The 26,222-nt window shown below is 39.9% G+C and overlaps 1 protein-coding gene across 1 annotated transcript; it reads left to right on the forward strand.

Moving 5' to 3' along the window:
• The first annotated feature begins 1,350 nt into the window (after positions 1-1,350).
• On the forward strand, positions 1,351-2,124 carry LOC142176795 (uncharacterized). Its single transcript, XM_075245157.1, has one exon. The coding sequence runs from the start codon at positions 1,351-1,353 to the stop codon at positions 2,122-2,124; it is 774 nt and encodes a 257-aa protein (XP_075101258.1).
• The last annotated feature ends 24,098 nt before the right edge of the window (positions 2,125-26,222 follow it).

Genomic DNA, 26,222 nt, shown 5'->3' on the forward strand with positions numbered 1-26,222 from the left:
TTGGGAAAGATTTAAAGGGATGTTAGTGAAGTGTCCTCACCATGGCATTCCAGACCAGATGCTCGGCCAGAGATTCTACATGGGGCTAGCTGACAATTTGAAAGCAAATGTGGATGCATCAGCTGGAGGTGCATTTTTAAGCAAAACATTCACTAAGTGCAAAATCCTTCTTGATAAGATGTCACAAATTCGGGGTGGATGACTAGAGGTATAACACTGGCACCCATAGTGCATTCAGTTCCTCTTGACCCAAATAATTCGCATGCAGAGAACATGGCCACACTCATGACCCAGATGAGCATATTGACAAAGAAGATTGATGAGATGGGTACAAAACAGGTGCACATTGTTGATACAACAAATGGGGGACTGTGTACACCTTGTATTAATCAGTCTTATGTGTGTTCATGGAGAGGAGAAGGTGAAAATCAAGGGGCAAGGGAAGATATGAATTATGTCAACAACTATGGAGGTCAGAGGCAAGGAGCACATCAGTGGAGACCGCAGCAAAATCAGCAGTACATGCCTAATATGCAGCAGCCTGGGGGTATGCACCCTCAAAACCAATTGGTGCCAGTACCATATCAGAAACCACAGGGCTATCCACAACAAAATCAACAATAATTGACATACCAACCACCCCCTCAGCAGCAAGTTAACAACATGGTAGAAATCAGGGGTATGCTTCAGCAACTCATTGGGACAAATAATAAAGTGCAGGAAAAATTAGCAGTGCATGATTCAGCTATAAAGAATATTGAAACGCAGCTGGGTCAGCTATCTATGGCTTTGAACAACCGTCCTCAAGGAACTTTGCCTGCAGACACAAACATAAACCCCAAGGATCAAAACCCGAATCAACTGATGGCAGTAAGTCTCCGGAATGGGAGAGATTTAGACAGAGAGCAGGAAATTGCACAAGCCAGCAAGGACACTACACCAGCCACTCCAGTTCAATTAGATGTAGAGGAACCAACAGAACTTATTGAAGTGGTGGTTGAGTAGAGTCAGGAGGAAAAAGGCAAAGAAAAGATGAATGAGCAAGTTGCAGAACAGGTGGCACCTCTTGTGCCAGAAAATTCTAACAGAGAGAAGCCAGCAAGCAATGCACAAAGGGTGATACCTGCACCCTTCCCTCAGAGATTGGTCAAACAAAAGAAGGCAAACCAATATAAGAAGTTCATGGAGATACTGCGTCAAATTTAGTTGAATATTCCTTTGATGGATGCCTTGAGGGAGATGCCCGGTTATGCTAAGATGATGAAAGATCTAATGTCACGGAAGTTTGATTTTTAGGATCTATCCACTGTAACTTTGACATAGACCTGCAGCGCAGTGGTGGCAAAATCGATGGCTCAAAAGATTTCGGACCCAGGTAGCTTCACTATTCCATGCACAATTGGAAGTTATGCCTTTGTAAAGGCATTATGTGATTTGGGAGCCAACATAAATCTGATACCACTGGCTGTGTACACCAAACTGGGCATTGGTAGAGCTAGGCCAACTTCGATGTTGCTACAGCTGGTTGACCGCACAGTGAAGAGGCCCACTGGTATTTTTGATGATGTGTTGGTACAAGTGGGGAAATTCGTGTTCCCTGCAGACTTTGTTATCTTGGATTGTCAGGTGGATGAGGAGATACCCCTTATTTTAGGGAGACAATTTTTAGCCACGGGGAGAGCATTGATCGACTGTGAAACTAGAGAATTAAAAATGAGATTGAAAGATGAAGAAGTCATATTCAATGTTCAACAATCTATGAAGAGACCCAGTGAATATGCTAATTGCTCTCTAATGGAAGCAATGGATGTAATCCTGCAAGAAGATGATATGACCCTAACTGTAAAAGATCCATTAGAGGCATATCTGACGAATTTAGAAGAAATGGATGGTGAAGGGTTAGCTGAATGGGTCATGGCACTGGAAGGCCGAGGATTTTGGTCAAGGGAACCTCAGTTCGAGTCCCTTGAGCTAGAAAAAAGGGCCATTCCTCCAGCAAAGCTATCAATAGAGGAACCACCCAAGTTGGAACTGAGGTCACTCCCAGATCACCTCAGGTATGTGTTCTTAGGCCCTGATTCGACCTTGCCTGTTATCATATCATCCGGTTTGTTAGATGTGTAGGTAGAACGGCTCGTACAGGTACTGCAGGAAAACAAGACTGTCATTGGCTGGACCATGGCAGACATAAAGGGTATCAGCCCAGCCTTCTGTATGCATAAGCTTCTCCTGGAAGAGGGGCACAGACCTTCCAGGGAACACCAGCGAAGGCTGAACCCAAACATGAAAGAGGTTGTAAATAAAGAAGTAATCAAATGGTTAGATGCGGGAATCATCTTCCCCATCTCTGATAGTAATTGGGTCAGCCCTGTCCAATGTGTGCCGAAAAAGGGGGAAATGACTGTTGTAAAAAATGAGAACAATGAGTTGATCTCAACTCGTATAGTCACAGGGTGGCGTATCTGCATGGATTACAGGAAATTGAACACAGCCACCCGGAAGGACCATTTCCTCTTACCTTTCATTGACCAAATGTTGGACAGGCTAGCTGGACGATCACACTTCTGTTTCTTGGATGGATATTCGGGGTACAATCAGATATCAATATCCCCCGAAGATAGAGAGAAAACGTCCTTCACCTATCCGTATGGCATCTTTGCCTTTCGGATAATGCCTTTTAGGCTTTGCAATGCACCCACGACTTTTCAACGGTGCATGTTAGCCATCTTCACAGACATGGTGGAGGATATTATGGACGTCTTTATGGATGATTTCTCCATGGTGGGAGATTCATTCGAAGAGTGTCTTCACAAATTAAGGAGAGTGCTTAAACGATGTGTGGAGACAAACTTAGTGCTAAACTGGGAGAAGTGCCATTTTATGGTACAAGAAGGTATAGTCTTGGGGCATCGAGTGTCCAGTAAAGGAATTGAGGTAGACCATGCTAAGGTTGACGTGATTGAGAAGTTACCAACGCCCACTTAAGTCAAGGCGGTGAGAAGTTTTCTTAGACACGCTGGGTTCTACCGGCGTTTCATAAACGATTTTTCCAAAATTGCTAACCCATTATGCAAACTCCTTGAAAAGGATCAGCCCTTTGTGTTTTCTAATGATTGCAGGTTGGCATTTGAGGAACTGAAGAAGAGATTGATCACTGCACCCATCATTGTTGCACCCAACTGGGAGCAACCATTTGAGCTCATGTGTGATGCCAACGACTATGCTATAGGAGCAGTCTTGGGGCAGCGAAAAGATAAGCTGATGCACCCGATTTACTACGCAAGCAGAACGCTAAGCGGTGCATAACTCAATTACATAGTGACGGAGAAGGAGATGTTGGCGGTGGTGTTTGCGTTTGAGAAGTTCCGATCATATCTGATTGGTTCCAAGGTAATTGTATACACTGACCATGCAGCACTCAAGTACCTAATTGAGAAAAAGGAGTCTAAGCCGCGCCTGATTAGTTGGGTGCTACTGTTGCAAGAATTCGACCTCGAAATTCGTGACCGTAAGGGCACAAAAAATCAAGTCGCTGATCATCTATCGCGACTTGAAGGAGCTGAAAAATTAGTCGAGGTCGAAGAGATCCTGGAAACCTTTCCAAACGAGCAGCTGCTCACAGCCAGTCTTGAGGATGCGCCATGGTATGCAGATTTTGCAAACTACCTGGCCTGCGGTATTTTTCCCTATGACCTTTCATCTGTCCAAAAGAAAAAGTTTTATCATGATTGCCGCATGTATTATTGGGACGAGCCTTATTTGTTTAGAATCTGTGTTGATAATATGATCCGGAGGTGTGTCCCCTAGATAGAACAATCTTCTGTTTTGTAGGCTTGTCACGCATCAACATATGGAGGACATTTTGGAGGAGCCAGGACAGCTACGAAAGTACTAGAGGCCGGGTTCTTTTGGCCAATAGTGTTTAGAGATGCACACCTATGGGTGAAGGGCTGCGACGAATGTCAGCGAACCGGGAACATTTCCCATCGCCATGAGATGCCCATGAACCCGATTCAAGAGGTAAAGGTGTTTGATGTTTGGGGGATTGACTTCATGGGCCCCTTCGTCAGCTCATTTGGCAATAAATACATACTTGTTACTGTGGATTACGTGTCTAAATGGGTGGAAGCTGCAGCGTTGCCCACTAATGATGCAAAAGTGGTGATAGGTTTTGTGAAAAAGAATATATTCACCCGATTTGGGATACCAAGAGCGATCATCAGTGATGGAGGCACTCACTTCTGTAATAGAGCCTTCGAGAAATTGCTTGCAAAGTATGATGTACGCCACAAGGTGGCTACCCCTTACTATCAGCAAACCAGTGGGCAGGTTGAAGTGTCCAACAGGGAGATAAAAAGTGTACTAACCAAGACGGTGAACGCCACACGAACTGATTGGGCAAAGAAGCTTGATGACGCACTCTGGGCCTATAGGACTGCGTTCAAAACACCAATAGGTATATCACCGTACAAGTTGGTATTTAGGAAGGCCTGTCACCTGCCTGTGGAGCTAGAACATCGAGCTTGGTGGGCACTAAAACAATTGAACATGGATCCCGAAGCAGCTGGACAAAATCGACTGATAGAGTTGCATGAGCTGGAAGAATTTAGATATCAAGCCTTTGAAAGCATGAGGCTCTACAAGGAAAGAATGAAGAAGATGCATGATAAGCACATTGTGGACAGAAATTTCAAACTCGGTGACAAGGTATTATTGTATAATTCAAGGCTGAGATTGTTTCCGGGTAAGTTAAAGTCCCGATGGTCAGTACCATTTAGAGTGGTGCAAATGTTCGCAAGTGGAGCTGTTGAGATTGAGTCAGAAGATGGGACAAACAAGTTCTTAGTAAATGGGCAAAGGTTGAAACATTACCTGGGAATAGCTGAAGAAAAAGGGAATACAGTGGTGATCAATTTGAAAGAACCCCAGTACACGAATGAGGAGTGAAGGCTCAACCATTTGCATCGTACCACGACGTTAAATCAGGCGCTGCATGGGAGGCAACCTACGAATGTGTTGTAAGTGTAGTATGTAACTTTGTGTTAAAAAAAAAAATTGCCAGACGCGATCGCGGCCACGACCGCGGACCGCGGCGAGGACCATAGAAATCACTGAATGTTCAATTTTTCACCGCGACCGCGGTAATGACCACGGGGGACTCTGTCTCAGACCGCGGCGTCGACCGCGGTGATGTCCGCTGATATTTTAATTTTTTTTCTCTTTTTTCCCACTCTTCTTTTAATTTTAAAACCCTTCCCTATATCAAAATAAACACCAACCCCTAAAATCCCCACTTCCCTCTCTCTCTCTAAACCCTAACCCTCCCCTCTATACTCTCTTCTTCTTCTTCCTCCTTCACAACACCCCTCATCTTCTTCCCCCCCAAGGTATGTTTCCGAACCCCTCTTCTCCTTTCCTTCTATTGTTTTTGTTGCATTATGCTAGTTCATATTGTTCTAATGTAGTATTAGTGATAGGATTTTATTTTGTTTAGTTCTTCTTCTTCTTTTTAGTGTAATTTCGTTTTTAGCATATGTCTGGTGAAGGGGATGTATTTTGAATGTTTGGAATGGTGTTGTTGGTGGGTGATGGTTAACAAAAAGTGTGGAATGTGTGGGTGTAGTAGATAGTTGAGTTGGGAAAGTTTTCTCGATTCCCTTGGGGCCATGAATATGAAGAAAATGCCTTGCCCACAATGTGTTTGAGAAACTGCCTCAATGGTGATATAAGGAGATGTTGTGACATGGTTGTGGTGAAGTCTGAGTAACCACCCATAATAACACATTTTAGGCTCATCCTAATATGTGTTTCTCTATTTTGACAGGTATTACGAGTTCAGCCCGTAAAAGACGAAATACCGGGTCCTCTGCTAGTGGCCCAGGAGGCTCCTCACGAGCTAGGGGCCAAACCAGTGCACCACAGTTTGATAGCACTTGGTTCGTCTCTGCAGAAGCAAAGGCACGGTACAATCAGAAACTTGCCAAGAAGTTAACTCCATGAGGTCCATATCGACAGGAAGGCTCTAGTGAAGGAATGCCCCAATATGTTTGGTGAGCTACGGAGGTGTCAGCTGGACATCTTCTTTGAGGCTCCCGAGGAAGCCAATATTCAGCTAGTGAGGGAGTTCTATGCAAACCTGCCAGAACACGAGGACAAGGTTGTGGTTGTGCGCAACACCCCGGTTAATGCTGCTATAGAGGTCATCCACAGAGTGTATCGCCTCCCCGAATTCATGGGTAATGATCATTACATCATGGCTAGTCGCCCGATGGTTGACTGGGACAGAATTTTGGAGGTCATCTGTATACCTGGCAGACAACCCAAATGGGTAGCACAACCGACGACTATGCATTCCAAGTTTCTTACTTGGGAGGCCAAATGTTGGCTCACTATCATCACCACTCGGTTGCTACCATCCAGAAATATCACCAATGTAAATGGGCCACGGGCCGCTATGATCTACTACTTCATGACTCACCAAGGGTTTGATGTCGCCCGAGTCCTCTCTGAAGAAATGTTCATCCGATCGCCCGAACTAAGCAAAGGCCACTACTTCCCTTCGCTTGTCACCTGTATGTGCCACCTTGCTAATGTTCCAGAGAACTCCCGAGTTGATGGGAAATTACCTATAAAAACCCCTTTCCGGGCGAGAAAAATTGGGCAAGAGGGAAGAGAGCCAGTACGACGCAATGATGACTCGTCTGATGAGTCTGAGTCTGAGGATGATTCTGATGCTGCTGAAGCTATTGAGATCACGACCCCTCCTAGAGGGGACGAGGCAGAATCGTCACAGCTATGCCAAAGCACTCGGATGGATGCTCTGGAGCAGGAAATGATTGGACTGCGGACCTCCATCACTGACTTGGGGTCCCGCATGGATGTTGTGGCTGACTGGCAGGTGAAGTCGGAAAAGAAGTTCATGGGTTGGTTGAGAGCACTGGGTCGCGCCTGCAACGTGAACCCAGACACAGTTTCAGATCAAGAGTGACCCTTTAGGAAAGTTTCTTTACCTCACTGCTTTTTATATTGTCAAGCCATAGGGACATGTCTTAATTTTAAGTGTGGGATGTGGGACTTTGTTGTATGTTGTACTTGTGAATATTATCTATTTGTTATTCTTGGTTTTGTTTTGTGTTAGTGACTTTAGAAATAGAGTAACAGTTTTTTTAAAAAGTGAAAATAGAAGCGACTTGTCCCGACGATGTATCTCTTTCGGCGGGGTTCTTGAGGGACTAAGTCGAGAGAAAAAAAAAATTTGAAATATAAAGACTCTTCCTAATGACGGGTTCTTTAGACAATTTTCTTGAGGGAAGCTAGTCTATAGAAAACACCAAAAAGATTTTTTTTATTTCTTAGGTAGTGTAGTAACTCCCCCTTGGTTTTTCTTTGGGCCACGGTTCTTTCCAAGGGTTTAGCTTGAACCGAGTATAGGTAGATTTTTTGTTTTAGGTTAGGATTAGTGGGTGACGAGCTTAAAATTGAAGAAGAAAAACCTTTAGCGTTCTTACACCCGAACACGATAGACGCTAGAGTGTAGCGCTTAGCTTTAAGGGTTGAATCTTGTTGAAGTGCCTTAAAAATTGTATGTTTGTATCTAACTTGAACAATCAAAAGAGAATGTTTTGATAAACTAATCCGAAGTGAGTCATGTGCCATGTGGGTGTGTGTATCATTGTATTCCATGCTGTACATTTGATGCCTAGAACTTGCCATGTGTGTTTGCAAAGCGAAATAGTAGCTTCATTCGGTTTTAGAAGTGATATAGACATTTCTTTGTTGAGCCAGACATATAAAGTGAACCCACCTGAATGCATTACATCTTAGTTAACCCCGTTGAGCCTATAAGCCTGTTTCTTTGGCAACCACAATGTGAACCTTAACCACTTGTTTGAATAGCCTGCTGTTTGAACCAATTTTCCTCCCTCTCACTAATCACTAGATTGGTATTGAGATTATGTAAAAACAAAAGTGTGGGGTGGTGGTTTGGTTTTTGAAGTGGAACCATGGAAATAGAGAAAAGGTGCAGAATGTGAAGCGTAAAAAGAGAATGTAAAGCGTAAAAAGAAAAGCACCACGAAAAAAAAAGTTCATATATTTTGTAGTGATTAATAAGTGGTAGCTTGTACAAATTGCACCTAATGTATGAGGATGTTTAAATAAATGTGGTGGAGTGTTGGCTTACAAAATGATGATTTTTAAATTCAACGTAATTGTATTAAAAGTGCTTAGGGAGGTTAGTCACTATATCCAAATGTATCCTACCCGTCCCTTAGCCTACATTACAACCAAATAAAGTCCTATTGATCTTAGACTAAGTGGGGCTCGATTAGTCGAGTACTACACTAGGGGCAAGCCTATGGTGCATCTTTGTGGCATGTGAATGTTCTTTTTGGAGAGTGAGCGAATTCTATCTATTTGAGTTCCTAATTGTTATCACTATCATTATATATATGAAACTACTCTCTTGTGTGATGTGAGGGCATGTGATTCACAAAGGAAAGATGCATCTTGACTATTGTGTAGAGTAGTTTGAGTAAGTGCAAATGTTACAGGGTACGAAAAACTTGATTCTTGAGGTAAAAGCTGTTCACTACTAGGTGTAACTCTTGTGAAATGTTCATGGCGTGAGTTGTTGAGGGAAAAGCATAGGGAATAAATTTTTATGGAGTGTGGTGAATTGCTCGAGGACTAGCAATAATTTAAGTGTGGGGTATTGATAATAGGCTATATAGTTGTTATTTACACCATAATTGCCCATGCTTTTTTGTTGTTTTATAATATAAGTTGCCAATAAAATGCTTCAATTAATGCTATTTGGTTTCGCAGGGAATATAAGATGTGAGGAAGCAACATGAAGTGTTTAGAGGCAATAACGTGAAGATAACACCCACTCAAGAAGTACCCAAACACAAAAGAGCAAAAGAGAAGGAACGCGGAGACAAAAAGGCCCAGCATACTCACCGCGGTTGCCACCGCAGTCCGCGCCGCGGTTGGAGTCAGTGTTCTCCGCGGTCGACGCGGCGGCCGCGGCGGCATATTCACAGTCCAGAAATTTAAGAGGCCAAAGTGTCAATTCGGGAAAGCTTTTGTAAAACCCTTATAAGATGTAGGAAACTCGCCCAAGAAAGGGGAGACTTATTTTTGGCAAGAAGAACAAGTGTGAGAGATCACCCAAAACATCATAGTTCTTATTCTCTTCTATTTTTCTTGCAATTTTCCATGATGAATGTTTTCGTAGTTTATTCTTACGTTGTCATGAGTAGCTAAATACTTTAATCTAAGGTTTTGGTGAAACCCGTTGGGGATGTCTTGGTTGTTATATTAATATAGTTTGAATTGGTTGTTAATCTCTATTTGTTCATCTACGTTTTGATTGTGGTTAGTTGAAAGGGCCCTCAATTATCCGTTCATATTTATTATGTATCTTCTTGAGAGAGAGTGCATATTTAGGTAGTTGTTTGAACAACATCACTCCCGGAGTATAGACGAGAGTCATAACCGAGGGTTTAGAGATTGGATTAGAGATAACGATACCTCGGGTGCAATCTAAAAGAACGGTAATATGAATCTAGCTAGCGTAGCTTGAGAGAGTGCGTCTAGTAAATTATCATAATTACTTGAGAGAGATTTATGATAGCTAGAGAGTTCTTGATTGATAGAGACAACTAAGGCATCGCTATATGAAACATACAACCAAGGAAATCACCAACGGGGGAAACCATTACCTTAGACCTTATTCCAACTGTTTACACATCAAACATAATTAATTTTCAGCTGCTAATTATTTTCAGACTTTGGTTGTTAGAAATATCATCAATTATGAATTACAAGTTTGGGAAAATTGATTCTGTGAATTTAGTAAATCCGTCAAAAGTAATTGATAGGTTAATTCTCTGTGGTTCGACTTTGGGCAGAATTACTCAGATTATATTTGTTACGTTCGTGTGTGTTTTTGTATAAGGCATAGTTGGACGTGATCAACTAATGCTAAAATGCAGAAAGGACCTTCAAGATTACTTGAAGTATTTTTCGGGTAATCATCGGACTCTTTTTAATTAATTTGCACTTTTGATTTGTCATAGAAATTACGTTACAAAAGTACGTACACTTCTCGTGCATTCCACAGCAGATAGCAGCTTTATATGTGTACCAAATTCATAAAGAATACTTGCAGTAAAAGTCTACTAACATTTAGGGATTTTCTAGGTAATTATTACAGATAGTTCAATCGATTTGTATATTTGATTTGTTACCAAAGCAATAAATTTTTCATGCGTCCCACAGTAGGAAGCAGTATGATATACATGTATCAAATTCATCCATGAATGCGTGTAGCGAAAGGACAACTTTAATTAGGTTATAGCCCTTTTGGGTAATTATTATGCGTCTGTCTCGATTTAGACCATTGATTTGTAACAGAAAATAAGTACCAAGTACAAAACTTCTCATGCATTGTGATAAGTCTACCAAATTCATCTCAGAACTGTAAATGAGTATTGTTTCTAATGGAGTTCTTCGTTCATAATTCCTAAGTACCCATTCCAAAATTGTTGTTTACTTCGAAAATACGAGTAATAATTAAACTTGATTTGTGATTTTAAAGATATGTGATTTAGTTCAATACTAATTAATAACCAAGAAGTATAACATATAAATGAAAGAAATAAGTAAATCAAACCAGTATGCAGGATAGTCTCGACCTCGAGTTAGGTGGCGTCGAGAATAGTAAAATAAGAACAATCAAGTAAAAAGACGATTCTGATGAGCAATGAACAGGAAAGTAAGAGTGTATTCTTTTACCAATGATTGGGGTCCTCTTTATATAATAGGGGAACCATAAATAAGGTAAATTTTTATTTACAGTAAAGAATCTTATTGGGACAACTGTCTAATCGCCTAGTACGGATTAGTACTAATTCTACAAATCTATCCCGGAATTTAGCCCATGATTTTGGGGACGTGGTAGGAATCTTGCTCATTCTGTTACAAACCCACAACGGCACCATCTCGGGGTTGGGTATACTCGGCTTTGATACTCATCGCGTACTTCGATCCTTGGGCCCTGTACTCTGTCATCGGGGTTGAGCTTGGTCCACCGACCTCGAACTCGACTCATCCTGAACTCGGGATTAAGGCGACCCCTCGAGGCCGTGAAATCGGGCATACCTAATTTCAACCATATACAGATAGTCCCCGTGTTTCTTAGAGTATAGCGACAAGAAACGAATTGAGTCCTTGATCTTTATCCCTATTTTCCGCGACATCATCATCGTGACGTAAGCGACTGAGGAAACGAAAGCTTGGAAGCTGGCCTTTCCCGAGGAAAACTCCGAGAACTTTAGCGAGTCCGGCGACGGAGAAGATTTTAAGGGCGAAGACACTTCTGCTGATAAGGACCGTGCTGCTTAGGTTTCGTGCTCTTAGTAATTTTTTGCTTTTGAGGATGATCGACCCTTGCGAGGAACTCTTGATCGTGACCTATAGCTCTTGTAAAAAGGTTTATACAAAGCCTTTTTCCTTCCATGGCTTCTGAATCTGTTACCCTTTTGTATGGTCAAAGCGCCTTAGCATAAAATTCCTTTTGAATGTCCAGAGTTTGAGATGGTAATGACCGACAATAAGTTCTGCCCTCGAACATTTCCGATCAATGGACCCCGAATGACCATTCGAACTTGAGTTTGAGTAGCTCTTAGGCTCAACAGTCGATGAGGTGAGGTAGCCCTTGGGCTTGATAGTTGAGTGAGTGCACACTTGAACTTGAAATGAAAATAGCCATTAGGCCTTATGGCTAAGTGAGGACATGCTCGAACTTGAGATGAGGTGGCCCTTGGGCTCGAAAGATAGTCCCCGAGTGAGAATTTTCTCGAGCTCGGGTAGCCCTTGGACTTAGTAGTCGAGTGAGTACTTGCTCGAACTCGAAATGAAAATAGCCCTTAGGCTTTATAGTCAAGGAAAATTTACTTGAACTCGAAGTAAAGTTAGCCCTTAGGCTTTATGGATAGTTCCCGAGTGAGGGTTTGCTCGAACTGGGGTTAAGATAGCCCTTGGGATTTTATGATCGAGTGAGGACTTGCCCGAACTTAAAGTAGAGTTGGCCCCTATGCTTAATAGATAGTCCTCGAGTGAGAATTTTCTCGAACTCGGGTAGCCCTTGATCTTACTAGTCGAGTGAGTACTTGCTCGAACTCGAAATGAAAATAGCCCTTAGGCTTTATAGTCGAGTGAGGATTTGCTCGAGCTCGAAGTAAAGTTAGCCCTTAGGCTTTTTTATATTGGACCTTAGGCTCTTTTAGATCGACCCTTAGGTTGTTTAAGTTGGGCCAATTCGACCTCTAAGATGACTATAATATTTCCCTCTTTACGGCTAAAAGACTTAGTGAAAATTTCTTTATGCCTTAGCATGTGTTTTTTGTACATGTTGGGTGTTTTGAGGGTTCAATCGATCGGAACTCATTCGTGTTAATACCTCTTGAGGCTTTTTCAAAGGCTGATATTATCGAAGCATCTAAATTATTCGAAGGTTGATTTTATCGAAGCCCTTTTTTTAATTTGCTTTTGCCGAGGGTAGCCTTATTTAACCGGTTTTTCAAAGTATTTGAAGGCCTTTAACTTATGGCAGAAGTCGGACATCTCCGAGCCGCAAGATTTTTTCCATAGCCTTTTTTATATGACTGTAGTCTTTAATATGGTCGTAGCCTTCGGGTTGTCTTTTGGACTTGCTTTCCGATAATCTTTTGAACTTGTCTGAAAGGTTAGTCCCCGAGTATGATGGACTTGGCCTTTGCATCGAGGGATGCCTCTTTAAGGTCTTATAAATTCGAGTTTAGATACTTGAATGTGTTGACTGTCATTGACAGTCCCCGAGTATTCGAGGTGTATTTGCGTTTTGTCCCTTGAGCCGTTTCTCGTGGAATCACAAGTATGATGTTCGTATAGTAGCAAGTTTCTTTGAGACACAAAGTATTTTGATATAGAAAGAATGCTTCTTTGGATAATTGATACATGCGTACATGTTTTGCCATCGGGGCTCGACTATTCTATACGGACACGGTTCAGCTGACTGTTTGGCCCATTACAAAGTTTTCCTATCAAGACCCGATGTCTCAAAGTGATTTCCTTGCAACAAAGTAGACATTCAAGGGCAATGCCCTCCAGTACTTGAGGCTTATTGTAGGGAACCTCGGATATAGTTGAATTGCTCTAAGTTAACACGACAATGGTTGCCTCGTTAAAAACCTCGCGGGAAAAATCCATTTGGGACAAAAACCGATCTAAGGGAAAAAGAGTGCAACGCGTGCTTTAAGGTCCAAAGCTTCATGCCGATCCTTGTCTAAAACCTGCAAGTGTTAGTCGAAAAAATAGAAAGGATTGGACTGGGGTCGTACCTTTATTCGGATGTTGGATATTTAACGTGATCTTCCTAGGCATCAAGCCCCCATGAATTTTGACCTCAATCATTTCACCTCTTATTTCGTGTAAAGCTTTGCCCAGACCCACTACCTCTACGTCTGCATTATACGATTGATATCGATGTTTGTTCGACCTCGGCTCTCGATCGATGTCCCTTTTGATCCTATCTGTGGGTCTGCTTGTCGCACACCCTTTTTCTCGCGAAATCGGGTTTCAACATTTCTGGGATAACTTTTTTCTGAGAGGGTAAGGAATTGGATTTGAAAGAGTCACCACCTAATGGATTAAGGTTCGTTAGGGCACCTAGAGTAGATAACTCATGTAACCAGTTTACATCACCAGAGATCGGATAAGGGCTCGAATTACCTTGAGGGGAAGGTATTAGGCACCCCTCGAGGTCCACAACGGTGGATCCCGGCCGAACTTAAATTTAGAGAATTAGTCTAAAAAGGGAAGAAAACAATTTGGACAAATACAATATTCAATTAATTTTAAACGGGAGTATGGGGGGGGGGGTCCTAAGTTTTTAGCCTATAGGATCATTCCATGCAATACTTCGTAACTCTCTCACATCGGGGTGTTACTCATAGCATTACACACGGGCTATCATCTCCTTAATACCCTATTACTATCTTTAAGCTATTACTTAAGCGTTCTAGTAGTTTCTAGCTCGTTCCTTATGCGTGCACTATCCGTCCCTTACCTATGGCCCTCTATTTGGGATAGTTCTAGACCAACCTATGTTGCTTAAAAATGTGAAATTTAGGCGACAACAAAAAAAAAATAGGACTTTCAGATAAAGAACAAGTATGGGCTCACATTGACCTCCACACATAGGCAACAAAAGCACGCAATTGAATCATCAAACTTCATTAACTTTAGAATCCTATAGGCAGGATATCTACGTGAGAAAAACAGAGTATAAAGGTAGTTTTATTAAGGCTAGCATTAAGACGTATTTATTTGCCTACTGATTTTATTCAGCATGAATCTGGGCACTTCAGGCAACAATATGTCACAATTTAGATCCAGAATCATTGTTAAGTCCTATAGATACGTTGCCTAAGTGATTGACAATAGTGATTGAATTCAGAATCGATCAACAGGTTCCTATAGGCATGATTTCTACGAGATTATAAATTATAGACCTATAGACATGATTTATGGGTTTGAAATTGATTTTAGTCCTATAGGCATGATATCTATTGTTGGATTGATTTAAACCCTATAGGAATGATATTTATTAATTGTGTACGGGCAGAAATTAAACAGACTGCCAGGAAGGACCGTTAATTCAAACAACAAGATCCTATAGGCATGATTGCTAATGCACATTTGTTGAAAACATATATAGATCCTATGAATAGGATTTATAATGTACATAATTGAATGAATGTCCTATAAGCAGGATATCTAGTATGCAAATGTAAAATACAAAATCAAAATGAGCATGAAAGTCCTATAGGTAGGATTTCTAAATACAGTATAGTATTCACATAATTCAATCAGCATAATTAAATCCTATAGGCATGATTTCTACTCAATTTTAATAAAATATATCAGAAAAATCTCTCCCAACTTTACTAAATATCCCCAAATCTATTATTACATAGTTATTACAGACCAGAATAGCCGAATGAATTACATAATGGTAATAGTTACACTATAGGGAGCCTTTATAGACCCAAATAAACTTGGGAACCAAGCCTTCCAACCATAACCACTTGAAGCACAACATAGTGGTTCATAGCATATTAGGACCAATGTGTCAAAGTTCCCAAGGGCCTCAGGGGACCCGGGGCAATGCTCACACAAGAACCACATGCAGAAAATAGTTCATAAAAGATTAAAAAACCAGCCCCCAGTGTGTTAGAGTTCAAAGGAGTCTCAAGGACCCTGGGCAGTGCTCACACTGGGGTGGTTGAGACCCTAAGGGACTAAGAGTAGGGGTTTTGAAAATCAGTACATAAAAGGAATAAAGGGCAGGTTTTAAAATAGTTCAATTTCAGAAGAAGGAAAGTTCAGAACACAGAGTTGCAGGCAGAACTGTACCAGGAAGCAAACAAGGTTCATGTTCAGCATATAGTTCAAATAGGTTGAAATCTGATTAAGCTAATACTCATGCTAGTATTCAAAACAGTTATGGCTTAATCATAGAAACAATTAGGTAGAAATGCTTAAACTGGTCATACACATGAATTACACAGGCAGAGCATATGAGTTAAGCAACAAAATTTACTGATTACATGTCTATAGTATGCAAAGTTCAGTACAGGTAGAGGATTAACAAGTAATACATGAAACAAGTTAAACCTTAGGCTAACTTATGGGAGGATTCATATTATTCGAAAAAAATTAGTCCTAAGTTAATAGTGTTTCTAAATGGAATCACATAATTATGTGAAGGACAGAATCATGCTGAGAATTGAAACAGGCTAGTCAAGCAAAACATAGAGAATAAAATTGCAAAGGTTAGGGCATACCAATTAAGTAAGAAAGCAAGTAAGTATACAACAGCAATGAGGTTCCAGAATAATTTTGGCCTTGGCTTTCAGCCGGCCAAAATCAAAAGACATTTAACACAAAAATCATAACAAGAGAGCCAGAGAAAGATTAAGTTTTTTTAGAGAGAATAGGAGAGTTCGTGTCTTTTTTTTAGGGGAAGGAGTTGAAATAGTACTCAGTGAAACAGACAAATAAGGTAATAGGTCAATCATAGACAAATAAGGACTGGGAAAATTCCAGAATCAATTTAAAGTCGGCTTCAATCAATTAACATAACATAATAGCATAAAATCAGGTAAGTATTACTTAAATTAGGGAGGGTATTACACAAAATTATTTAATATTCAAAAATGCCGGATCAAATAAGGTAGGGGTAATGAGAACAGGTAAATCGAACCAAATAAGGGAGTGCCAATATCGTATAGGAAAGGAAAGGTTGGAATCTTAGCAAAGATTTCCAAACCATAATTTGGGGTAAGTAAAATTAATCAGCAATTTACGTAAAAGTTAAAAACAAATAGAAAGAAACATTAAGAGAAATAATTAAATAATCGAAACCCTAGAAAAATAGGCATAAATACAAAGACATATAGACGAAAATAATTAGGGTAAGTGAAATCAATCAGAAGTAATAAAGGAAACCATAATAGATACACAGAGATGAAACAACAGATTTGATTCGTCTTGGAAAATCAAAACCCTAATTTTAGGGTAAATAAAATCAGTGAGAAATAGTAGAGAAACTATAAAACACAAAGATAGAGATCTAAACCCTAATTTTAGGGTAAGTAAGAGATTCAACCAACAATAGACAGATTCGACGAGTAACAAAGTAAATAATAACATTGAAGCGACCCAAAAATGAACCAAAATCCGATTTGAACCAGAGATCCAAAACCCTAACTGAAAGATACGAAAATATTCGTACTCACAGATATTGGGATGAACTCGGACGAGAATAACTAAAATATGAGGGATCCGAACTAGATTTGGATCGAGTCTCTTAAGATACACTTTCCATTTGAGGCAAATAAGTTTAAGTAACATCAAAGACGGATAGTAGGTAAAGAAGTAATGCCAAATAAGGCAAGAAATCAAGAAGTGATTCCATTTCTGGCTGGAATTGAAGGAGAAGTGATGACGATGGGTTAGGTTTTGAGAGGGTGAGGGGTGATGAGATGAGAGGATTAGAGGACGGAGGATTGGGGAAATGATTTAGGGTTAGGGGTGTTTGGTATAATTAAAAATGGTTGGGCGATTGGGAGCAGTTGATCTTCTGAGACCAACGACCAGGATTAGATCTTTATCGCCAAGCGGGTTAATTGGACGGGTGTGGATACTTGGTAATTGGGTTAGGGTAATCGGGTAATTGGGTTAGGCTAGGTCCGAATTTAATTAGAAAAGGGCTAGGTTTTAAATACCCAATTAAATTAGTAAAATAATTTATAAAAATAATTAATAAATAATAAAAATATCATTTGTGCATGAAAATGATTTAAAATAATTATTTAACATTATAAAAATATAAAAAACCATTTCTGTATAAATATTATAAAAATATAAAATGTTAGTTTCTATATAGATAATGTAATTATGCATATATATATGAGCTATTATTGCAAAATGTGCAATTCTAGCCTTAAAAATGCAAATGTAATTATAAAAAATATAATTAAAATATTTAACCACTATATGGGCATAAATGATAAATTTACATGATTAAATCATCATAAAAATAATATGAGGAATAATTATTGGATTTTTGTATAATAAAAAATGCAGAAATAAATTGATTTGAAGCCTTTAAAGTTATAGAAAAATTATAAAAACACTTTTGCATGTTTGTAAATCTAATAATAATGTATGTGCACTATTTTGAAAAATATATATGCATATTTAAATATATGAGGGAAAAATTAGATATCAACAGCTGCCCCTCTTTACCCGGGAAGGATGATAAGAGTTGTCGGGTAAAGAAATGATGACCGATTTAGACCGAATGGGCGTTTTGAAAAAATATAGGCCGCACCCTGGTCTCTGAGCTGACTACATATCCCTGGTTTTACAGGAATCAGGCCGTGTGTAGTTCTGGACCCAACGGTGAACGAAACCGATGTAATTGTTATAGGAATGGTCGCATGTTTTGGAAAGGGTTCCTTTTGGGAAGGATAGTATCAGATGGATTTATGTGAAGTTATAAATATGAATCTGAAGCGTAACATATATATCACATGGCAGGTATCTGGACGATCATAGAGTAAAGGCGAGTAATTGATGGGAGTCGGTTAAGTTTGAAATAATGGCAGGGTGTAAATGGAATGAGTGGAAACCGGAGCGAAGGTTGCTCCCGTTTGAAGAACGGTTACCTCTTGGATTACCTACAAAACTTAAAACATGATACATGCAAGTATATAGATTATTGCGAGAATTTAAACATGATGCAAATTTCCTTTGGACCATGAAGGTTATCTTTGGACAGTGAAGATGACGTCCTTAGACCATGACATCTCGGGCCATGAATCACGAGATAAGGGAATCGCAGGCCATGAAATGATGTTCTTGGGCCATGAGAATGGTGCCTCTAAACCATGACGCCTTTGAATAATGATGTGCAGTATTGAGAGATCCTCAGGCCATGACATGGTGTCCTCGGGCTATGAGGATGATGCCTTCAGACTATGACGCCTTTGGACAAGTTGGGTATACATCAGCCCATGAAGTTCAGAGACATGATACCAAAGGTAATAACAAGACAAAGCTTAGTCTTGTGCAGAGTTTGGGGGCATAGCTTAGCCCCGGGAGAAGAGGATAATGCAAGGTTTAAGATAGAACAACACTTATGCAAAGGGAGACAATGCTTAGTCTCATGAGAAGACGGTGCTTAGCCTTATGCAAATGGGGAGGCAGGGCTTAGCCTCATGCAAGAATTGAGACATGGCTTAGACTTATGCAAAGAAAAGGCAATGCTTAGCCTTATGCAGATAGGAAAGCAGGGCTTAGCCTCATGCAAGGATCGAGACAGAGCTTAGTCTCATACAAATAGAAGGTAATGCTTAGCCTTATGCAGGTATGGAGGCATGGCTTAGCCTCATGTAAGAATTGAGACAGGGCTTAGTCTCATGCAAAGAGAAAGCAATGCTTAGCCTTATGCAGGTATGGAGGCATGGCTTAGCCTCATGTAAGAATTGAGACAGGGCTTAGTCTCATGCAAAGAGAAAGTAATGCTTAGCCTTATGCAGGTAGGGAGGTAGGGCTTAGCCTCATGCAAGAATTGAGACAGGGCTTAATCTCATGCAAAGAGAAGGCAATGGTTAGCCTTATGCAGATAGGGAGGCAGGGCTTAGCCTCATGCAAGGATTGAGACAGAGCTTAGTCTCATGCAATGGACAAATGGAGCAGAATATTTCTTAGCTGGAGATATATTTGCGCTTGGTAGTCCGGTTGTTATGAAGGTAATGATTTTAAGGTGCACGTACTTGTGGTTATTCTTTGTTCCTGCATCCAAAGAAAAATCGTGAGCTTTGCAAGGGAGGTTGGTTCGTGCCTCTGTCTGCTTGTTTTGCTTTGCTTTGCTCTGAAGATCCTGTTCGAGTTATCCTAGGTAACACCTGGCTACCATAGAAATAAAGTTTTCAAAAAATATGCAATTATTCGATGAAATAGAGCTATTTTAGAAAACATAGTGGTATATAATATCAAGTAAATTAGATGAACTAACGACTGCGGCACTTTTAGAGACATTGCGGATTTCTTTGCGTTAGAATTTTGAGGGTCCTCCTCAAAATTCTGTCCCAGTTTAATAAGTGATCCTTCGGCCGTCCTACATGTAACGAAGTTTGTTGGATCTGTTCCGGAATTTTGAGAATCCTTCTCAAAATTCTACCCCAGTTACATTACCGATTTTTGACTATCTTACACATGATGACGTCGGCTGGACTTGCTCCGAAATTTTGAGGGTCTTCCTCAAAATTCTGCCCCTGTTTCTGGTTTTGGGAAAATGAATTTTATTAAGATGTGACCAAACCCACGGGGCTGCCTATGTATCCCCTCTTTTGACTGCATCTGAATTGATAGGCTTTGGCTAGATTTCTCCATCCATCTCTGCAAGTATGAGTGCTCCTCCTGTTAGTACCCTATGAACCATGTAGAACCCTTGCCAATTGGGTGAAAACTTTCTTTTGACTTCATCTTGATGTGGAAAGCTCTGCTTCAGCACCATCTGCCCCGGTGTGAATTGTCTTGGTTTGACCCTTTTGTTGAAAGCTTTGGACATTCTATTCTGATAAATCTGACCATGACACATTGCATTCATCCTTTTTCCATCTATGAGGGCTAATTGCTCATAGTAGCTCCTTATCCATTCTGTGCCACTGAGTTCTGCTTCTTGTATGATCCTTAAAGAAGGAATTTCTACCTCGGCGAGAATGACAACTTCGGTACCGTAAACCAGAAAATAGGGAGTTTCCCCAGTTGTGCAGACTATGATACGGTATGCCAATAGGGAAAAGGGTAACTTCCCGTGCCATTGCTTGTGATTCTCTACCATTTTCCTTAGTATCTTCTTGATGTTTTTGTTGGCGACTTCCACGGCTCCGTTCATTTGAGGTCAGTATGTCGTGGAATTTTTATGCTTGATTTTGAAAGTTTTGCACATGGATTTCATCAGATCACTGTTGAGATTGGCGGCATTATCAGGGATGATGGACTCTGGAACCCCAAATCGACAAACAATTCGTTCTCGGACAAAATCTGAAACAACTTTCTTGGTCACAGCTTTGTAAGATGCAAATTCAACCCATTTAGTGAAATAGTCGATGACCACTAAAATGAACTAGTGCCCGGTAGAAGCGGTAGGCTCGATTGGGCCGATAACATCCATTCCCCAGGCAGCAAAAGGCCAAGGTGAGCTTATTGTATTAAGGTCGTTTGGCGGCACTTGTATCATGTCTGCATGTATCTGGCATTGGTAGCATTTCTGAACATATCGTATAGTCTATCTCCATGGTCATCCAAAAGTATCCAGCCCTGAGAATCTTCTTGGCCAAGACAAAACCATTCATATGTGGGCCTCAGGTTCTGGCATGTATCTACTCGAGCAATTTGGAAGCCTCTTTTGTGTCAACACACCTTAATAGTCCCAGATCAGGAGTTCTTCTATACAGGGTTCCTCCACTTTGGAAGAAGTGATTGGACAACCTCCGAAGTGCACATTTCTGAGTATGGTTTGTATGCTTCGGGTATTCTCCTTTTGCTAAGTACTCTATGATGTCGTGGAATCAGGGTTTTCCGTCCGTTTCTTCTTCAATATGAGCATAGTATGCCGGCTGATTATGGATCCTCGCCGAAATGGGATCGATGAAATTCTTGTATGGATGTTGTATCATTGATAACAAGGTGGCCAGTGCGTCTGCAAATTCATTCTGAATTCTGGGGACATGTTTGAATTCTATCTTCGTGAACCTCTTCATCAGTTCTTGCACACGATACATGTATGGTAGTATCTTGGTATTCTTCGTAGCCTATTCTCCTTGAACTTGATGCACTAGAATATCCGAATCACCAATTACCAGTAACTCTTGCATCTTCATGTCGATGGCCAAACTGAGTCCCATGATGTAGGCCTCATATTTTTCCATATTGTTGGTGCATGGAAACCTAAGCTTTGCAGATACCGGATAATGTTGACCCGTCTCTGACACCAAGACTACTCCAATACCCATTCTTTTGAAGTTTGCAGCTCCGTCAAAAAACATTCTCCAACCATCGTAGGCTTTAGCAATGTCCTCTCCTACGAATGACATTTCTTCGTCAGGAAAATGTCTCCTACGAATGACTTTTTTATTGGTTTGTACTCTCCTCCTACAAATTTTTAGCAAGATGTGTGTCGCCCCCATTTTCCTCGCGTAGACTGGGTTTCGACATTACAACTTGTTTTCTTTTGGGAATTGGGTATTTGAAGAGTCGGCACCTAACGGATTAAGGTGCGTTAGGGCACCTAGAGCGATTAACTCATGTAACTAGTTTGCATTACTAGAGATTAGGGTAAGGGATCGAAATAACCTTGAGGGGAAGGTGTTAGTCACCCCTCGCGGTCCACAACAGTGGGTTCCGGCCAAACTTAAACTATGTGAATTAGTCAATTAACAAGTAAGCACGTATTTGCAAATAAATTAGTTTTCCCTACCTAAATGCATGTATGATCAAGGAAGTTCAGATAATGAAAGTAAAAGAGGTTTGGACAGCTTACACATGTATATGTAAAGAAAAAAGGATGTTTAGATAATTTAAACACATATAGGAATTGGGAAAGGGAAGTCCTAAGTTGATTAGTCTACAGGATCAATCTGTGCAATGCCCGGTAATCCTCCTCAACTAGAGGGGCTACACGTGACATTAGCACGTAGGTCATCATATCCTTTTACTACCCATTACCCCCTAATGGTTATATAAGCGAGTTTGATTAACGACCTCTAAGCGTGCTGCTACCCATCCCTTCCTTGTGGACCCGGAGGAATTTAGGACCTCTAGACTTAGGTAGTTCTAGACACTCCTAAGGTCTTTAAAGGGGAAAAGTGTAGGCGACAACGAATAACATATAGGATTGTCAATTAAGGAAGCAGGTAAAAGGCTTCTATTTACCTCCACATACACATAGGCAAATAAACAGCACGTCTCAAACAGATAAGTTCAGAAAGCCTAGGAATATGATATCTAGATGAACATCACAGACAGAACATGCAGCGTTTATTTTAAGGGAAGTGGCAGAATCCTAACCAGCTTGTCTACTGGTTTTCAAAATCTGTTAGACTTAAGTAGTTTGAACACAATCAGAAACAGTTTCTCATTTTTTACAAAGAGATTAATTACCTAAGGCTTGCCTAGGCGTGGGATTCTACACAATCACAATTGCAGGAGCTGTTTAAATAGTTTGAAATTATTCAACCTATAGGCATGCTGGATCTAGGTGATACAGATTATAACATGCAACTTATCAATTTGTGTTTAGAGACATGGTACCTACACGTGAGTCTGTTTTAAACCTTTTCATGGGAAGCTATTGATTTAATCGAAATAAACATGGTTCAAACAGATGTAAACAGATGCAAACAGAGTTCCTAAGAACATGATATCTAATGCATACAAGAATGTCAATTTTATTAAGATTATTTGATAGCAGGATGTTTATGTGACAGTACTTGCAAAAAACCAGGAATTGAGCATGCAACATACTGAAGCAGTAAACGTGAAGGCCCTAAAAACAGGTTATCTAATGCACAAGTTCAACATGGTTTAAATGTAAATGAATACATCAATCCTAGAACATGGCTTCTAATGCAGATTTGCAGAATATAAAGCCTATAACATGTTTTCTACCCAGTTTTACCCACAGTATCATACAACTACCCTCCAGTTTCACTAGTTACCCCAATATTTGTTTACAAATAATTATTACAGACCAGAATTGAATAAATTACATAAATGCAATATAAATTAAGTTATTGGGAGCCTGATGCAGGCCCAAAGCAAACCTGGGGTACCAGGCCTTCAGTAGTCTCAAATGCCAAGGATTTCATTGCCAAATTTGTGTCAGAGTTCCCTAAAGCCCTAAGGACCTTAAGGATCCCGGGCAGTGCTCACACATAGACTTTTCCCAAATAGAGACCGATTATGTGCAGTGTGGAAGAGCCAGCCTGATATGCCAAAGTTCAGAGAGACCTCAAGGATCCCTAAGCAGTACACATACCAGATGGGCAGAACTTAATAACCTAAGAGTAAGTGAGAGTGCTTGACATAGTTTGAAAGACTTAGTAAAGACAATTTAGGAGTGAAACAGTTTTTCTAGAATAGACCAGTTTTGAGAAAGTACTAGGAATGAAAGCCAGTTTTTTAAAAAGAATACTCAGAGCATTTGAAAACAGTTCATAAGAGAGCAAATTCAGTAGATAGTCAATAAATCATAGAAGGTTCAGATTCACAGGTACTATAGCAAGCTGGTTTGTACACAGGGGTGGAAGGGATTGGGAACATATAGGAACCTCATTGGGGTACATGGATAGGGTGCAGGTAGACATGTAGATAACAATATGCATATAACACTTAGGAGCTTCACATCCATAATAGATTAATCAGGATAGTAGGCAATTAAGACATGGGGAAAAGATACAGAGGACAAAATCAGACATACAAGTAGGATCAACCATATTAAGCAATCAACATGATCACATAGTTAAAGGATTAATCATAAATCAATAAACAGGCTACTCAAACATCAGATAGACATGTGAAATATAGACATACTAGTTGTACATTGAACATGACAGAATTTAGGCATGCTTAACAAAGAAGTAACTGAGAGGATAGGTCAAATTCATAATCAATGAGCTAATTCAGGAATAAAATACATAGAATTTGGGTTTCAAATTTAACTAGAGACATGACAGTTGAGGAAAAACAAAAGAGTGCAGAATATAGAGAAAGTATAGTCCCACTATCTAGCCTTGGCTTTTAACCGGCTAGACCCACAATAGTACAAGTAGCACAAGTAGCAAAGAAGGAGAATAGTTTGAGTGTGTGTGTGTATTGTGAGCTAATGTCTATCCAGAAGTGAGAATAGATGAGAGTATATATAGTAATTGGGAGAAAAATAGAGTAAGGTAAAGGAGATCAATCAGTCAGCAATTAAGGAAGCTTACGAAATCAATTATGCACAAAATCAGTATAGTCTCCCTTAATTAAGGGGCAATTAACCAACGGTAAAGAAAGAAAATTGAGTAAGACTTAAGTACATAGTGGGCAGTTAGGGGTAAATAAGCAGGGGTTCAATTAAGGAAACAATCTTGAGGAATCAGTAAGTATCACAGTTAATCAAATAAGGTAAGAAACTAAATAAGGTCGCAAATAAAGGAATAATCAAGAATCAACCCCTAGGTTTTTTACGGAGCAAATTAGTGAATCAAGAATCGAAAATAGTACTGATTTAAAGGAGAACAATATATGTTTCCACAAATACACAAATAGGCTAAGTATAAACACACAGAATCAGTCGAGAAATCAAGTCAGAAACCTTAATAGAGGCATACTAGGGTAAAAATCACAAGACGTTTAAATTAGAATAAGGAGAAATCATGAGAATCAAGTGCAATGCTGTGCGCAGGTAACGCGGTCAAGCTCAGAATCAAAGCAAAAATGTCAAAAATTGGGGGTTTAGCATGAATCAACTAGGGCTAAGACAAACTTAACATAAATCAACCAAAAACACATAAGGACAAAAGGTTAAACATTCAAAGTCAGAAACCGATTGGAGAAAAGATTTCCAGGAAACCCTAGCTTTAGAAAAAATGGAAAATTACTCGATAAACCAGAAGATTTTTTATGAAAAACATGTGTAATAGGTCCGATTATTCTCAAATATGTACAGATCAGAGAAGATCAAAGACAAAATTTAGGGTTTTTAGAATTAATCAGAGATGAGAACATAGATCTAGAAAATCATGGATTCATATCAAAATAAGAGATGCTTCTTACTCATGGTCGAGCAAATGGCCTAAAATAGGCAAAGAAATCAAAGGTGCAAACCAGACCGTCTAGGTCCCTTGAGATCTTCTCAAGGATCCAAGAAATTGATGAACCATAGCAACTAGGAGGCCAATATAGGCTTGAGACGACAGAGAAACATCATAGAATGGAGGGCTAAGCTGGTGACGGTGCCTAAAGATTAGGGTTTAGGTAGAGAGCGTTTGAGAGAGAAGGGAACGGGTGACGGCGGGGTGTGGTGGAAAATGATTTAGGTTAGGAGGGGGTCGTTTGGAGTTAAAATTTGTAAGAACCAATGTGGGCCGTTGATCTCAGAGATCAACGGCCAAGATTAGAGGGATTTGGGTTGGGTCTAATTGCCTTTGGGCCTGGGTGAATTGGGTTAGGGATTTAGGCTGGTTATTGGGTGCGAAAATTAGGGAGATTAAGAGGCTATTTGTTAAATACACAAATATTTGAATAAAATTATTTTATAAAATAATTAACAATGAGAAAAAAATAGTTTTTATACATAGAAGTACCTCAAAATAATTATTCAATATTTTAAAAATATAAGGGACCAATTTCTGGCAAAATTATGCAGTGATGTGTACATGGGCTATAATTGCAAAATCAGTGCAATTGTAATCAAAAGATGTAAATCTGTCCATTTGTGAAATAATTGGAACTTAATGAGGCCATAAATGGTAATATTAAATCAAGAGATGTTTTAAAATCATCTGTAATATAATTTTGTAATTATTTATATGAAGAAAATATTGAGATAAATTAAT

The sequence above is a fragment of the Nicotiana tabacum genome, chromosome 3, assembly GCF_000715075.1.
Source record: "Nicotiana tabacum cultivar K326 chromosome 3, ASM71507v2, whole genome shotgun sequence".
In the NCBI taxonomy this organism is placed as follows: Eukaryota; Viridiplantae; Streptophyta; class Magnoliopsida; order Solanales; family Solanaceae; genus Nicotiana; species Nicotiana tabacum.